The sequence below is a fragment of the Neovison vison genome, chromosome 10 (genome assembly GCF_020171115.1).
Source record: "Neovison vison isolate M4711 chromosome 10, ASM_NN_V1, whole genome shotgun sequence".
NCBI lineage: Eukaryota > Metazoa > Chordata > Mammalia > Carnivora > Mustelidae > Neogale > Neogale vison.
In genome coordinates this window covers 71,945,154-71,959,550 of record NC_058100.1, presented here as the reverse complement: position 1 = coordinate 71,959,550, position 14,397 = coordinate 71,945,154, and the positions used below count along the sequence as shown (strand labels likewise).

At 54.4% G+C, this 14,397-nt stretch overlaps 1 protein-coding gene across 3 annotated transcripts in view; it reads right to left on the bottom strand.

Moving 5' to 3' along the window:
- The window catches only part of PPFIA4 (PTPRF interacting protein alpha 4), a 48,555-nt gene extending 35,446 nt beyond the window's left edge, over window positions 1-13,109 (bottom strand). For all 3 annotated transcript variants that reach the window (XM_044267635.1, XM_044267636.1, XM_044267637.1), the window contains exons 1-2: window positions 12,980-13,109; window positions 468-1,099 (exon numbers count right to left, since the gene is read on the bottom strand). In XM_044267635.1, the coding sequence (XP_044123570.1) occupies window positions 468-701 (234 nt within the window). In that variant the 5' untranslated portion in view covers window positions 702-1,099; window positions 12,980-13,109. The remainder of the gene's footprint in view (window positions 1-467; window positions 1,100-12,979) is intronic.
- Between the last annotated feature and the right edge of the window lie 1,288 nt (window positions 13,110-14,397).

Below are 14,397 nucleotides of genomic sequence, written 5' to 3'. Positions count from 1 at the left end.
CAGCTCTGCCTAGACTTTTCTACACCGTACCTCTTGTTCTTTCCATCTGTGTGGTAAGAGGTGGACTAGATGATCCTAAGACTTCTCCATTTCCACCCTCCGTTTCCCCACCCACCACCTCCGAGAATAGGGCACTGACGAGGCACAGGCAAGGCAGAGGCGTCTTTCCAGTCTAGGGTGCCACCTGCTGGCCGCATGGGCTCACTGCAGTGGGCAGCTATGGCTGGGTTTTCTTCCAGCATCAAATTCCATCCATCTCGGAGTGAAACCAATCCCAGGCCAAGGAGCTTGGAAGTGGGAAAGGACTTATGCAGGCAGATGAAGGGAAGTTAAAAGATCTGTGAATTCCATTTGTTGATATGCAAATGGTGCAGATAAACTGAGGGCCCAGAGCTCACTGGGTGCTGGGCTCTGCCAGGCTAGGGGAGAGCTGGGGGATGAGGAAGGTGCGAACCATGTGGCCTTACCTGGGGGAGGGCGGAGTTAAGGTGGCGCTGGAGCTGGTCCCGTTCATGCAGGGCGTCCTGGAGCCGGCTCTGCGTGGCCGCCAAGGTCTCCTGACTCTCCCGAAGGGACTCCAGCAACTTCTCCCGCTCGTCCAGCATGTTGACCATCAGCTGCTCAAAGTTGGCGTCAGCATCGGCGCCATGGGGGGGCCCCAGTGGGTCCCCCTCATTGATTGTGGGCATCACCTCACACATGGTGGGGGTGGGCAGGGCCTTCTCAGCGGCAGGGGAAGGGACGGAGTTCACAGGGTTGACACCTCCGGAACGACCCAGGGCATGGGTCTCTGAGCAGGCGGCGCCAGGCAAGCAGACGGGTGGGCGGGCGCTTCTCCCATGGCATCAGTTGCTCTTGCTCTGGAAGAGACCTGGTACCCGGTGCGCCCCTGTGGACTGGAGCCAGAGGGTCAGGCTTAACCTCTCAGGGCTGGGGCTGGGTGCCCTATGTCCCCAGACAAGCAGGCAGCAGCCGAGTGTGGCCATGACAGGCAGACAGAGCAGGGCTGGAAGAGGGCCCTCCGCTTAGGCTGAGCGCTGGAGCCTGGCCGAGTCCCAGCTGGGTCTAGCGACACCCATCGTTACTGAAAGGCAGTGGTCTGTGGAAGAAGAGGCTGCCGTGAGGACCAGCTGAGTAGAGAAGGGCATCCAGGGGTGGGGGTGGGGGCACAGGACACAGGACCTGGACCAGAAGGTGGGGGAGGAGAGCGAGGCGTTGGCGCATGCCCCTTCTCCAGGCTTACTCACTCAGATGGCGCCTTGCTCACTTCTCCCAAGGAATGCACATGCCCACTGCCTGCCGTAGCCTCTGCCTCTAGCTCTCCCCACCCCCAGCTGTCAGAAGTGCAGCCGCAGTGGAGTGGTTCCCCACCCACGTGGCTCACTGGCCAAATATAGAAATGATTCAGTCAGTGGCAAGGGAGCAGCCAGCAGGCTGCCCAGAGTCCTCCTGAGACCCGGGGGTGGGAGAGAAGAGTGGGCGGATAGGGTCTCTGCCCCCACCATAGCCTTCTCCCCTGCACTTAGGCCAGGGTAAGCACAGAAGGGGTTAAAGGGCTCTTCATGGGCAGGGGTCCACTAGGGTCACAGGAAACAGGGACAGGGCAGCTCCTACCCAGACCACTGACATAGTCTGGTTCCTCAGAAAGGCACAGGCTGGGCACAGGGGCGGCAGACAGCCCTGACCGGCTCCATGCCCATCATTTGGAAAAGAGGCTCTGGTTCAAGTCATCCCCACTCCTGAAGCCAGGCAGACAGCAGGCTGCCACTCTGAATTTGTGGCCCACCACCTCCACGTCGGAGCAAGACCTGAATGAGGTGAAAGGACCTGGGGTCATGCCGGGGGTGGGGGGTACGGGGTGTTGCTTTCCTGATGTGTACAGGCCCCGGCTTGTGGCTAGACATCTTCTCCTTCCGTGTAATTGTCTACGGCCATCACCAGCCGGGGCGGTTAGCGTGTGCACAGCCTGGCTCCGGGAACCCCTGGAGCCTGGCACAGGGAAGCCCAGTGGTCAGAGCAAAGGAAGGTGTGCTGGGGAAGGCGGCTGCAGCTGGGGATTTCTCTGCCCAGCATGGGCTTCCAATTCCCCTGCCCGCTGCTGAGAGGCCACCACTTTAGTCGGTTTTCAGAGGAAGCTGTCTTCAGAGCTCCTGCTGCATGAGAAACAAGATGGGAGGCAGCCAGCATAGCCCTAGGCACAGAGGAGACGCTCCATATACAGTGCTTTCCTCCCTTCCCTCCCCTCCCCATTTGGGAGACAAGGGGACAGCGTCTCGCCTACTCCTTAGGTGGCCAGCTTGGGCGACAGGCGGATTGGGACGGTCAGGGAAGAGACAGGAGGTGTCAGGACCCAACATGAGAAGTCAGACCCTGGGCAGCACCCAGCCTGTGGCAGGGCTGAGCCCAGCAGGGCAACCATAGAAGGGCCATGCCCCTTCCACCTGAACCTGACTGTCATCTCCCCCGCCACCGCACCCCCCACCAAGTACTCAGGATCTAGGCAGAAATGCAAGAGCAAGAGGGAGGCTGGGGAACCTCAAGCTAGAGCACAAGCGCTTGAGAACTCCTGAGCTCATCACCACAGCCTTTCCCAGGGGGCCCAGGCTTTCAGGCTGGCACAAGGGTGTGCCCACACACGCACATAGGCAGCCGCAGAAACCTGGGGACCTGGGACCTAAGCATGTGGCCACACACCTGCTCTCGACACAAACTGGACACAGACACTAACCCAGCGGATCCTTTCCCCAAGCTGGACAGCCACTGTGGAGGGCAGTGTCCCAGCAAATCACAGAGGTGAAAAGTAGCCCCCTGGTCTGCACCACCCCCCACCTCAATGCTCTGCCCCACAGAGCAGCAGGGGGTGGACAGGACCGGGCTGCCAGCCCAGTCTTGCCAGGACTGACAACTCACTGACGCTGGTAACAGCCATTCCTCCAGTTCCCCCATCCACCCTGAACGCTCTGAGCTCTGAGGATGAAAGCCATGATACCACCCCCCACCCCCAGACCTCTCCAAGCTCACAAGCGGCCGGGCCGTCATTCCCTCCCACGCCCTCACCCCACCCCAAGAAAAAAATGAGAGAGCAGGCGGGAAGGCTAGGATGGGGAATGGGCTCCTGGGGGCAGAATCTGTCCTTTGGAGAAGAGCCATGGTGTGCTCAGGAGCTCAGGGGCCCAGGAGCCGCCGCAGCCCAACAGATCCCGAGCATCCTGCAGGGTAGTGGAGAGGAGGGAGCTCAGAGCTGGGACTCTGGACAGCGAGGCTGTGGTTCTGCCACAGATCAGCAGGATGACCTTGGGCTTGTCACCGCCTACTGAGAGCTCTGCTGTCAGATGGAACCCACGACCCTTGTTTTGCCCACTCTCCAGCAGGGAGATCACAGATAAACAGAAAGCGGCGCAGGATTGCAGGGGTGTGTGAAGGACCATCAGTGGTGTGCAAAGGCAGGCCTGTGGAAGGGGTTTGGAAGTTCTCAGGAAGGGAGAACAGACCCCAGGCCACCCGCTGGGATGTGCTAACTATTTGGTCCAACTTGGCCTCCCCAAATCCTTCTGGTCATTCTGGCAACAGAGAAGCTGGCTGTGTAAGCAAGGCCCTTTCCCAGCCTTCCTCCCAGCCGGGTGCCGCTGTGCTTCCCCTAGTGAAATGGCATCGTGGAGAGCAGGCTGCGGATGAGCCCAGAGGGCACTGCCAGGTTCAATGCCCCAAGACGGCTGCCCGAGAACCCCCGCCCCAGCCACGGCCGGCGCAGCGAGGAGAGCAGAAGGGACACCCCCCCCCACCGCCCTGGTCCCGCCGGTGCAGGGAGCAGAGCAGAAGGGAGCTCGAGGGCAGCCAGGCGGGGACACCTGGCTCCTTCTGGCTCCGGGGCGGGCTTTAAATAGCGTAATTATCATCTCAGCCTCACAGAAGCCTCCTCGACTCCTGCACAATTTCTAAGTAACGCTCCCAGGTCCTGATTCCGAGGTGACAGCTACCAGCCCCCAAAGTGAGCATTTGAGGGGCTTTGCCAGCGAGGAGTGTGGGCAGGCTGTGAAACAGAGGGAGAGGGCTCCAGAGAGAGCCGGCGTGAGGGTGAGTGTGTGTGCATGTGGCGGGGGTGGGGGGGTGTCAGACCCACACCAGGTGTCTGGGCTCTTCTTGCCAGAAGAGGCAAATCAGAGGCCTCTCTGGCTTCTCAAAAGTCACCCCCATCTCTTCCGCACAAACAGGAGGACTGTGCCCTGATGGACCTGATGCTCTGACCAGCCACACACATGCCCACATGCAACTGGCTGGCTCCCCACGGCCCTCCCAGATGCCAGCTGGGCCCCACCTTGGTGAGGGAGCTCCTGGAGGGCACAGCCGGCGGCCCCGTGGGGGCCAGAGGGCCAGGGCGAAGCAGGCTGCCGCTGTGCCTGTGGGAGTGGGCCTAAGGCTGGAGGCCCCGGAGCAAAGCGGTAAGACAGGCAGGCCCTGCGCCCACTGGGCCAGAAGGGAGGTGGTCCTCCGGGAAAATCACACCAATTATGAGAGCAGCTCTGACTTACTGGCTATTGACCCCAGGCCAGGCTGTCCTGCATTCACCTACTTTAATCCTCACAGTCCCTCGCAAGGAAGACACAGTCCTTCCCCCTCCACAGACGTGAGGACTGGGTCTCAGAGTCATGTACCCGAATCTACAGAGCTGTGAAGAGGAAGAACTCGGATTCTATCCTAATCTGTCTGACTCCAAGGCAGGGAGAGGGGGTAAGAAAGGGCAAGAGAGACTGTGACTCCTTCACGATTTCTCACCCTCGCCCAAGGGCATGGCAGCCCAGGGCCAGCTCTCCTTGGCCCTCCTCCACCCACCCCACCCCTGGGGAAGGAAGGCCCCTGACCAGGAACCACCACGCTCCCCAGGTGGCCACTTCCCCACCAGAGGTGACCCATGTCCAAGGCTTCAGCCACCATCCATCTAAATCCCTCCCCCAACCCCATCTCCCCTAGGGGCTCCAAACTGAGTTGTGAGCAGTCCCCTGAGACCCGCACACCTCACCACATCCCTCAGGAACTGAGGACACCCCTCGGCTCCCCTCACCCTGTGGGGTTTCCAGATACTACCCTCCCAGGACAATGACGTCCAGCTGCCCACCTCTCCTTTCCTCTAAGCCAGAAGCTTCTCCTCCTCCCGTCCCTCTCCCTGTTCAGCCCACCACCCCAAAAAGCCTTGCCCTCACTCCTCCTCTCCTGCGAGAGCCCAGTGAGCCTCCTCCCCTGCTCGCTGTCCTGCTCTTGGACCATTGCTCACGAGTCCTGGCATCTCACCCAGCCTGCCTCAGTCTCCCCTTCCATGTCAGCCTAAGGCACTTCTGATCACCCTTCTAAGCCCACCTCAAATACTACTTCGTCCATGTGTGGGCCTTCTGTGATCCCCCCAGTAAGATCAAGCCTTCCACAGACCCAGCACGGCCTTTTACTCTTACCTCTCTCTGTGATACATCATCTCATCGGAAGACCTGGGGCTAAGAACCATGCCCTACTTACCTTTGGATGCCCCAACACAGGGGTCATAACATACATAGAATGGAACAGACACATGTAACAGGGTTGTTTCTGGACAGACCACCCCTGCCCAAGTTCCCAAAATAGTAAAAACTGGCTCAAGACCTGGGAATAGGTTCATTTATCTTGCCTTCTGAAAATGAAACCTTCTGGAGAGCAAGACAGGGGCCACTCCTGCTTGGCAAGGCAGACTGTGGAACAGGCTGATGGGTCTGAATGCTGGCTCCTCCCCTGACCACCCACATGGCTGGGAAAAGATGCTTAATCTCTCGGAGCCTCAGTTCCTCATCTGTGAAATGGGGATGATAGCAATGCCCACCTCAGACAGCTGATTTGAGGATCACTGGAGTTCATGTACACAGAGGGCTGGGATCATGGCCCATCGCTCAGGGGTGAATCCGAGCACCTCAGTCTCCTAAGGCACCTCCAGGCCAGGCCCACTTTGAACATACTAAGAAAACTAAAAATCTGTATTAGCTACAGGAAGCTACAGGTTGCCCAAGAAAACCTCCCGGAAAAGCTCTCCTGACAGTTTCTCATGGCTGCAAGAATCCCTTCAAAAGCACACAGTTTTCCAGGCCTCCGAAAAGACCAACAGTGAAACTTTTTTTTTTTTTAAGATTTTTTTTTTTTTAATTTATTTATCAGAGAGAGAGGGGGAGAGAGAGCGAGCACAGGCAGACAGAATGGCAGGCAGAGGCAGAAAGGGAAGCAGGCTCCCTGCTGAGCAAGGAGCCCGATGTGGGACTCGATCCCAGGACCCTGGGACCATGACCTGAGCCGAAGGCAGCTGCTTAACCAACTGAGCCACCCAGGCGTCCCCCAACAGTGAAACTTTACCTCTCTGGGCTTCGGGTTCCCAAATCTGGAAGATGAAGGTCATAACACACAACACGCCCTAATGGTCTTCTAGGTTGTCATGAGGGTCAAAGGGGATAAGACAGAAACTGATAGAAAATGCTACCCAAGGACCCATGGGCACCGACGGCCACCCAGGGCCTCCATGTCCTCATGCCGGGCACCTTCAGGTAGGCACAGGGAGTGAGGTCTCTATCCAACAGGCTCCCCTGGGCCTGTCTCTGTGCAGCCCATCTCCCCAGCTGCTCCCCACACGTTAGGTATGGGTCACTTCTTCCCGAGACATGGCCTGCCATTTGGGTGAGCGTATGACTTACTGTCCAAACCAGGCCCTTCCGAAGAATGAATGGAAGCACTGTGAACACTCACACCAGGACACAGGTAGAAACTGAGCCACAGCTGGCTGTATGGTCACCCTCACTATCACCACCCCAGGGGGACTAATGTCAAAGACTAGTGGAGAAAGGAGGACTGGGAGCCTCTTCTAAAATACCCAAAAGTGGAGCCATCGCAACTACCTCTTTAAATGAAGACGGGACCAGCGCCTGGGTGGCTGTCGGTTAAGCATCTGCCTTCGGCTCAGGTCATGATCCCTGGGTCCTGGGATCAAGCCCCGCATCGGGCTCCCTGCTCTAAGAAGAGCCTGCTTCTCCCTTTGACCCTCCCCTGGCCTTCCCCCTACACACTCTCTCTTTCTCTCTGTCAAATAAATAAATAAAATCTTAAAAAAAATAAAAGAAGACAGGATTTGCAAACTGAGATAGTACCTTTAGGGCCTGCCCGGGGACAATACCACGGCACAGAGGGGAGGCAAAGGCAAAAGGCCCTGAACTCCCTTTTCTTAATATAATCTCATCCGTTCTGAATCTGTCGATGTTTCTGGATGTCTGATTACGGTCTCATTTGTATAAAAGGGCTCCAAGTCGAAAAAGCATCATACGTTTACGTACGGCTTCCAGAAGGCTCCCATTAAGTAAACACCTGCTCCCTCAGAGAGTCAACACGTCAGTGCCACAGGACAACCAGCCCAAGAAGGCTGCACAGGTGACACGGGGGGGTCTACCGACTCCTTCCCACATTCCAAAGGGCTCCCAGAGATCTCAACCAACCAAGCCTGCAGCCCCGGAACACAGCGCATGACTTGGGCTGAAATGACCTCATTAAGTTCAGCGACCCTGGCTGACTTCTGCTAACCAGAGCCATTGGTCAACACTCATACGTGCCTTTAAAAATTGTTTGCAAAAGAAGAAACAAAGTAATAAATGTGGCTTATCTGGAGAATAAAAATCTTTCAAAGCTAGGGGTCAAAATCTATAGGCCCAATATGATTCTTCTGGCATTGGGGGGGGGGGGGAAGCTCAGACGTATCCGAGTTAGTAGATGAGCCCCTAGATGAGGGAGCTGTCTTGGAGCAGAAAACAGAGCTGCCCGCATCAGGAACACGAGAGGGAAGTACTGACCGGGGCCAGGGCATGGAAGGTCCAGAGTACTCAGAACTGCATCTTCATGTGTGTGCCTGGTGACCAAAGGGTATGGGGAGGGGGTGATTATCAAAGAGAGAGAATGCATGTGTATTGGGGGGGGGGAGACATGTGCGTCCATGCAACAGTATGTAAGAGTCATGATAATGTGTGGTGTGCAGGGACGGCCATGGTCACGAGTACGGGGCCCCGCGAGCAGGTGCATGCACAACGAGCGGCACGTATAATGGCGGGTATGTACGCTTAATGGCGAGACAGACTGTGTGTGGTCATTTGTCAAGGGCTCACGACGTAGGACTATGGTCATGCCAACGTGTCGTGTACGTAGAATCACGAGAGTGAACGCGTGTGGCTATGTAAGCACATACACCTGGAGTCATGAAATCGCGCGTGCTCAGAAGAGCACGTGTGTGACATGAGAGCCTCCGCGCGTGGGCGATCATGAAGGAGAGTCCGTGCATGCGCAGTCTTGAACCTGTGTGAGAGTGTGTGAGAGAGAGAAGAGGGAGGGATGGAAAGGATAAAGAAAGAATGAAAATCCCATTTGTTCCAGGGGCTCTGACCCAAACGAGAGCCAAACATTCTGGGTACTCCGCAGTTGGCCTGGTGGGAGCCAAGGTCAAGGAACGGCACCCAGCCCACCCTTCTGACTGCCACCCATCCAAGCCCAGGACTCCCTGTGCATTAGAGATGGCAGCGGTCACCCCCTGGATCTCCCTGCGTGTCACTCCTCATAAGACAGCCCAGACCAAGGTCCTGGCCTGGTCCCCCTCCCCGAGCCTTCCACCCTCAGCATCCTCCAAGCCAGAAAGGAGAAGGGGACTCCTCTTCTGGAGTGGCTGCCAAGGACCCCTACCATCCACCGCCTACCCCAACCCATCTCTTACCTAGAACTGCACATTCCAACTTGGAAGCATCTTCTCCGAGGTCACCTAGGCCAATCTCCCACACGGTGTGGAAGTTCCTTCCACACCTCCCTTACAGCTCATTCTTTCTTTGATTATCCTTCAGGAACAGGAGCTCCCTGCTAAATGAGGAAGCCCTCATTGTCCTAAGGAAACTTCTTCTTCCACTGAATGGAAACCTATCTCCCCTTTGAAGTGACAGTTAACTATCTGAAGACAGTAGCCATGAAATCACACGGGCAGCATAATTTATCTACAAGAATCCAACTATCTTGGGTGAGCAAAATAAGCCATAAAAGACTCAAATGCAAACCAGCTATTTCATTCCACACTTAACTACAAAATTATATTGTATGGAAGTACTCTTTTTAAAATCACTGTACACATTACATAATTAATATGTAATGTATACTACATCTGTACAGTAACGTTATTGTTCCACATTAGAAACCTATAGCCATATACCATGCTATACAGGACACCTGGGGATTTTCACTTTACCTACTGCTATAGAATCTAATTCTCCTACTGAGATGTACCACCACCATACTAGGCCCCCAAAGGCTGCTCTGCTCCAGGTTAAATATTTCTAGTTTCATTGAATTCAGGGAATCAGAAGACAGACCTCTTCAATTCAATACAACAATTAACCTATGGAGTAGATTTCCTTGAGTCCAGTGCTAAGAATTGTCATGGACACAAGAGGTGGGTAAGATATGCCGTCAACCCCCCAAAAGTTTATCGTCTACTTGAGAGAACACAGTTAGAGTGGTTCCCCGGCCACCATCCGGGGATGGGGCCTCATTTTCTGTGATCTCAGTTCCCAGCAGTCAACCACTGATGGAAGCAGAAGATCCTGAAACATCAGGTCAACAGTAGCCTATCCCTACATCACGGCGCCCACATCATTCTCCTCACTTCATCCCGTCAGGGAGCCATTTTATTATCTTTTTTTTAAATAAAAATTTTATTTATTTATTTGACAGAGATCACAAGTAGGCAGAGAGGCAGGCAGGGGGGTGGGGCAAGCAGGCTCCCCGCCGAGGGACAAGCCCCATGTGGGGCTCCATCCCAGGACCCTGGGATTATGACCCCAGCAGAAGGCAGAGGCTTTAACCCACTGAGCCACCCAGGTGCCCCCATTTTATTATCTTGTATCATCACAAGAAAAAGGGGGAGGACAGTAAGATAGTAAAGAGAGTAGAGAGAGAAACCACAGTCTCATAATTTTTATTATAGTAAATTGTTATAATTGTTCTATTTTAGTATCAGTTATTGTTGTTAATCTCTTACTGGGACTAACATATAGATTAAACTATCATAGGTGTGGAGCTTGGGGGAAAAATAAGAGTATATACAGGACCCGAGTACTACCTGTGGTTTCAGGCATCCCCTGAGGGTCCTGGAATGTATCCCCTGCGAAAAGGCAGATTGCCAACCCCACGCCATGGTTCAAAAGCAACAGGGAGTAGCACGTGACCAAACGCCCAGTCTCTGGCACAGCCTGGGGGTCAGCGCAGAGAACCACTTGGAGTATGACCAACTGAATTTACTGGTGGCGGTTTCTCCTCCAGCTCTCTCAGAATGAAGCAGCCTCAGCCAGGGCCTCGAAGCCCCACAGGCAACAAGCTGCTCTGTGTTAGAGTTGATTTCACCCAAGGGAATAGAAGACACTTGATGGGGGCCAGAAGGGGGGTTGGTCTGCAGCACCCAACCAAGGCTCTCTGAAAGCCAAGCAATGAGCTGGGCAGCAGTCATGTTTCCTGTGTTATCGCAGAGCCATTGCCAAGGAGAAGAGGGCCGTCCTCAAGCTCTGCCCAGCCCGGGAGTTTCACACCATGCTAGCTCAGAGCTCCTTCTCCCACTATCCCCACACCCCTACCCTTACCCCGAATGGGCCCTGCCCTCGAGGCATTCTCAGTTCCCGTGGGCTCCTCCCAGCACAGCAGAGACTGAGGGGCCCCTAGAAGCTGCCCCTCTCACCACGGTCCATCCCAGTACTTTTTACTCTCCTGGCCATCTGAAGTGCCACACTCCTGTGAGCCAACACAGGATGCCCTCCAGAGCTAATTATAGGTCAGTGAGCTAGCAGGCCAGAGGGTGACAGATGGTGTCTTCATGTGGCTGCGATACACACCGCCCCTCCCTCTGACCTCCCCTTCGTTTCTCCAGGTCCCATACCTGGGACCTAGACGCTGAGGCAGCTGTCTGTTCTGTGGTCCCCCCTGCTCCTTATGAGCTCCTCTCCAGGACACACATGCCACATGCAACTCTGTGCCCATCAGAAGCTACACCTTGCTCTACAGTGACCCATCCAAGGGTGCAGAGCCCCATGGGAGAGTATCCCTGGCAGAAAAAGGCCTCAGCTAGGGCCTCCATACCCTAAAGACCCTTGACCCCAGCTCCCTAGCCCACTGGGCTTGAACCCTGGCTCCTCCTCCTCCCCTCAGCTCTCACCCTATTATTCTCAGAGGCTCTGAAAGGACCCACTGAAGTCCCTGATGACACCTGCCAACTCTGAGATTCCAGCCATCAACTCAGAAAAAAGACCCAGGATCCCAGCTGCCTGCCCTGCCCCTCCTCCAATCCCTCCTTATCACCCAAAGACCAGACCTCGTATAAGCCGCAGTTCTGACACCATGACCTGCTCACCAGCATACACCCAGCTCCCCCGGACAAGGTTTCACTTCACACCTCCTTCCCCCACACTCTTCTGTCTTCCAGAGCCCGCATCTCCCACTGTGCCAGCTGTTCGCTACATTCTTAGCCCCCAATAACCACTGTGCTACTCATCTTCTCATTATTTTGAGAAGCTGTTTCTTTCAGGCAGCCTTCTCAGGCGTCAGAGTCCTAGAAAATAGCAAAATCATTCAAACTGTTCCTTTTGCTAAGGCAGCTTCTCTCGGGACTACCTGGCCAGTTAACAGTGGTAGGGGGTGGATAGGTTGGAATCCAGTTCGGACAGCTGTTTGAAAGCACGTGGACAGGGCTCTGCTTTTTTATAATGTAATAGCAGATGTAACAAAATGGGGAGTAGGGGCTGTTAAGAGAGTGCCTTCTGTGTGTATCTTTCGGCTGCTCCATGGACCTAAATTGCCTTCAGAAGACCCAGCACATAGCATGGTGCTTGGCATATAGTAGGTGCCCATAAATGTTTGCTGAGTATTGAACAAACTACTAGGTATCAGTTCCAACACCTCCGGAAAGGAGGGAAGTCCCTGAAACCTAGCTACCGGAGGGGCTAGCTCCCACCAGGAGGGGATCTCCATGCTAAACAGAGCCTCCTCCTTAACCACTTGCTCACCACGGAACAGCAGAACAGCAGCCCCAACTCCCATATCCCTCTAATGGATACTACCAGCATACCTCTCCTCAAAGGTGACATCAGCACCTAATGGCACCTTCTCCTGGAGCCCTCCTCCTCCTCAAAGAAAACCACCCACACATTTCCAAGTCCTCCAAACCGACCTCTCTCTTCCCACCCACCATCAAACGCTGCAGGATCTATACCGGAAAACACCAAAACACCCCTACTGCGTGGTCCAAAGTCAATTCCCCACTCCCACCCTCCCAGTTCAGGAATCTATTCCAGCCCTCTTTTCCGGTTGCGCCCACTCTCACCCCCACCCCCGCCAGACCTCAGTTTCGCCGCTCCTTTCATCCCATCGCCCTAGTACTGCGGAGACGGGGGCATTGCTGGCAGAGCCTGAGACTGACAGTTAAGGAACAGAGAGCTAGCGACATTAATAAGGGGTGTTAGCAGCAACGCGGGAAGGATTAAGACCCCCGGTAAGCGCGAAAACCTCAGCACCTCCTGTGTCCAAATGAGCGGAGCTGGCCCAGGAGCGAAGAGGTGCTTTTTCTCTGACTCTCCAGGATGGTTAATGGGGGCGCAGTCCATCCAGCTCCCACCGGGAGACTTGCCAACTCAGCCCCCCTCCTCCGAGGCTGATGGAGCTGAGGGCAAACTCCACGCCCTCCCGCAAACCGGGCATCACCCCCCAATTCTCACCCCCAAGGGCACAGGGCACTGCAAAGGCCGGCGAGGAGCGGCGGAGGGAGCAGCATCTATGTCAGCCGCAGGAGACACATCCGGAGTAAAACGATGCTGTTTTCCAATGCGCGCTAGACAGAGACCCCTCCCCAAAGTGGAGGGGAGCTGGAGGTGGGAAAAGAGGCATCCTTTCCCCACCCCATGTTCTGGACGCTCACCTGCCTGCAGTAGTCGAAAGACAGGCTGCTTAGCTGCGAAGAGGAAGGGAGCCGCCCCCCACCCGGGGAGCCCGACGCGTCCTAGGGAGCAGAGCCGGCGCGGAGGTAGCTAGCTGCAGCCTCCGCCAGCGTCGAAGCGCCCCGCCCCTGTCTCCCGGAAGGCCTCTGGCCCCACCCCCCAAGGGCGGGGCCTGGTAGGCTCCCTCGAGGCCACGCCCCCTCCCCAGCACGTGACGAGAGCCACTTTGCTACTGCGCGCCATCTTGACTTGTCCTGGAGAGTCGCGCTGGGGTGGCTGAAAACCATTTTACCCAGGACGACTAAAGCTTCGGGGCTCAGTGGCGCCCCCTCTCTTTCCCAGTGAGGTGCAGCACATGTCCTCTCCCTCCATTTGACCTCCACCCTTGTTCCTCATCTAACCACTTGCTCACTAAACTGACCTCGGTCCTGGCCTTGTTATCATTGCCAACGGTCTGTCACCCTTCACACCTGCTCTCGCGCCCGTTTATTACTCTTCTCTTGGTAGCATCTGTTTCTTAAGTGGAGAATGTTGAAATCCAGATACATTGCCATAGAGTGAAATTCAGGCCCCTGGCTGTGCTAACACTGTTACTAGAATATGAAATGTTTGTTATATATACATAGTATGAAGACAGTCTCAATGCCAGATTTCTGACAAATTTTAGTTAAATCTCTCCATTTTCCTGAATTGCTCCTTACCCTGTCCTGTGTGGCTATTAATTGCATCTTTCCCATCTGGTTTGTGAAGTGTCATCACAGTGCCTACTCAATCCTTTACAATACCCACTAAGCACTGCTACAAGTGCAAAGAATTTTTACATACACGCAATGTGTACATATTTATAAATACACATGCAACAGTTTCTACAACAAACACTGTACATAGTTGAAATCGGTGGCACATACAACCTTTCATTTATTTTTTTCTTCCAATAAATTCACCAACTGGCTTAGTTTCCTTGTATCTTCAGTAGAAGGCAGGAAATTTTGAGTAATTCTGATTTATTATAAGGGTGAGAAATGAAGCTAAATTTGTTATTTTGTTTGACCCTGAGAGCAAAATCAAGACATGTATTTTTAAAAGTGAAAATTACAAAGCAGTTTTTACAAAAGTAGTCTAGAAGTTCCAATTCTTCTCCAGGTGGTTTGGGGTTCTTCAAAAGGAAATCTGAGACACTTCACACATCCTTTCACTAAAATGAATCATCCCAGAAAAGGCAACTCAGTCAATGCAGAAGGAAGGCAGAAGCCATGATAATACACTTTACCAAGTGTCTGTCAATATCATGCCAAGAGAACAGCTGAGATGACACCTAATATTGTACCTATCATCACAAAGTTTAATAGAAAAACTTAAAGGATGAGTCGGAACACAATTATTAAACCAAATTAATTTC